The 1877-nt window shown below is 46.4% G+C and overlaps 1 protein-coding gene across 1 annotated transcript; it reads left to right on the top strand.

The window, feature by feature from the left end:
• Window positions 1-269: 269 nt before the first annotated feature.
• On the top strand, window positions 270-1452 carry LOC121797102. The gene is made up of 3 exons (XM_042195829.1): window positions 270-485; window positions 587-715; window positions 814-1452. Exons 1-3 carry the CDS (start codon window positions 270-272, stop codon window positions 1450-1452), a joined length of 984 nt encoding a protein of 327 aa, XP_042051763.1.
• The last annotated feature ends 425 nt before the right edge of the window (window positions 1453-1877 follow it).

The following is a 1877-nucleotide window of genomic DNA, read 5'->3' as shown; positions in this document are numbered from 1 at the left end:
AGGAGTAAGGTGCATAGGGTAGCGTCTACTACAGATCATGATCCTATGAGTGCCCTATCCGACAAGTTGGATGTGTTGACCATGAAATTCGACTGCATGGCAATGGGGCAACCGTCTCGAGAACCCCAAGGAAAAATGGGGACGTGAACTATGTGAATCAAGGGGGACAACAACCGATACTTCAATAATCACCGCGCCAACTTCCAGGTGGAGGATATAATCAGTTCGGGAACAAATGGCATCCCAATCTCTCTATGGAAACCCAAATAATGCTCTGCAACCACCCCCGGTTCACAGTTACTGATGGGGTGGTTAATGATCCGAAGAAGATGACCACGGAAGACATACTCAAGTCTTTCATGCTACAGTCCAACAACCTCATGGAGCAGAACAATCAAAGGATGGAGAAGGTTGAGACAGATGTACAAAGTATGGCCACTCATCTGAAGAACATCGACACACAGATAAGCCAGATTTCCCAGACTGTGAGTACTATTACTTAATCGGGGAAAATTCCCTTCGAACACCATCATAAATCCCAAAGAATGCAAAGCTGTGCATCTAAGGAGTGACACTATTTATGAAGCTCCCTCACTGCCTGCGACCACATCTGATACCGTTCTTGAGCCCAAGGCTACCGTGGCAGAGAAGGAAAATGAGGCTTGAAAAGGAGAATACTGGCACCACTTCTGGAGTAAAGGTGCCATTCCCACAGGTACTGAATCAGAAGAAGAAAGATGAGCAGTTCACTCGATTTCTAGACATCTTCAGAAAGGTGCATGTGAACATTCAATTGATCGAGCACTGCTGTAGATGCCTAAGTACGCTAAGTTTCTGAAGGAGGTGATAGCCCAGAAGACTAGTTGGGGGCAGGTTGACACTATTAACCTAACTGAAAATTGCAGTGCTCTGCTGCAAAGGAAACTGCCTGCCAAGCTAGCTGAAGGACCCTGGAAGTTTCACTGTCGACTGCCTCATGGGGGCTATAAGGTGGAAAATGCTCTCTACGATCTAGGTGCGAGCATCAATCTAATGCCACTATCGGTGTTCAAGCAACTGAACATCGGTACTTTGAAGCCCACCTCAGCCACACTACAGATGGCAGACATATCTGTCGCGTATCCAGAGGGCATCGTGGAAGACCTACTGATTAAGGTCGGGGGGGAATTTATTTTTCCTGCCGACTTTATGGTCTTGGACATGGAAGAAGACAATGGAGTCCCCCTACTGCTAGGACGTCCCTTCCTTGCCACTGTTGAGGCAAATATAAATGTGAAAAGGGAGATTGACAATCTTCATGGGAGAAGAAAGGCAAACGTTTCCCACAAACCGAGAAGCATGGATGGAAGAACTGAGGAGTGCAAGGTGGTGCGTCTGAAGCACCAAGTGACTACTGGAAGGAGGAGGATCGAGTGCAGTAAGAAAAGTGAAGAAGAAGAAGGACTTTTATGAGCTTCACATGGAGATGATGGCTTCCACTGACTCGGAGCCATAGCATGGATCGAGGCAGACCATAGTCTCATTCACCGGTGCACGCGGTGATCACTACTGAACCCCCTAGGATGGGGGGGGTAAAATACCAACTGCTGTCAAGGGAAGCAAGATAACTGCTCCAACACTGAAGGAGCCTATCCCGAGAGAGCCTGAAAAGTGGTGGCTCATCAATTGTGTTATATGTTTCTAGAACTTGCTCGTGATCTTCCTTGAGTCTACATAGTGAATATAGAGATAGGAAGTGACGTTAGGCCATCCATTCTAGCCTATTAAGACCTTCACCCTAAAACACAAGATTTTGATAATCCTTTGTTAGCCAAGTTTGAGCCTAAAAGCCTATTCTTTGATAACTAATCAATGGGGATGTGTTTAAAAGACGAGTT

The sequence above is a fragment of the Salvia splendens genome, chromosome 3 (assembly GCF_004379255.2).
Source record: "Salvia splendens isolate huo1 chromosome 3, SspV2, whole genome shotgun sequence".
In the NCBI taxonomy this organism is placed as follows: domain Eukaryota; kingdom Viridiplantae; phylum Streptophyta; class Magnoliopsida; order Lamiales; family Lamiaceae; genus Salvia; species Salvia splendens.
This window is presented reverse-complemented; position numbering and strand designations above follow the sequence as displayed.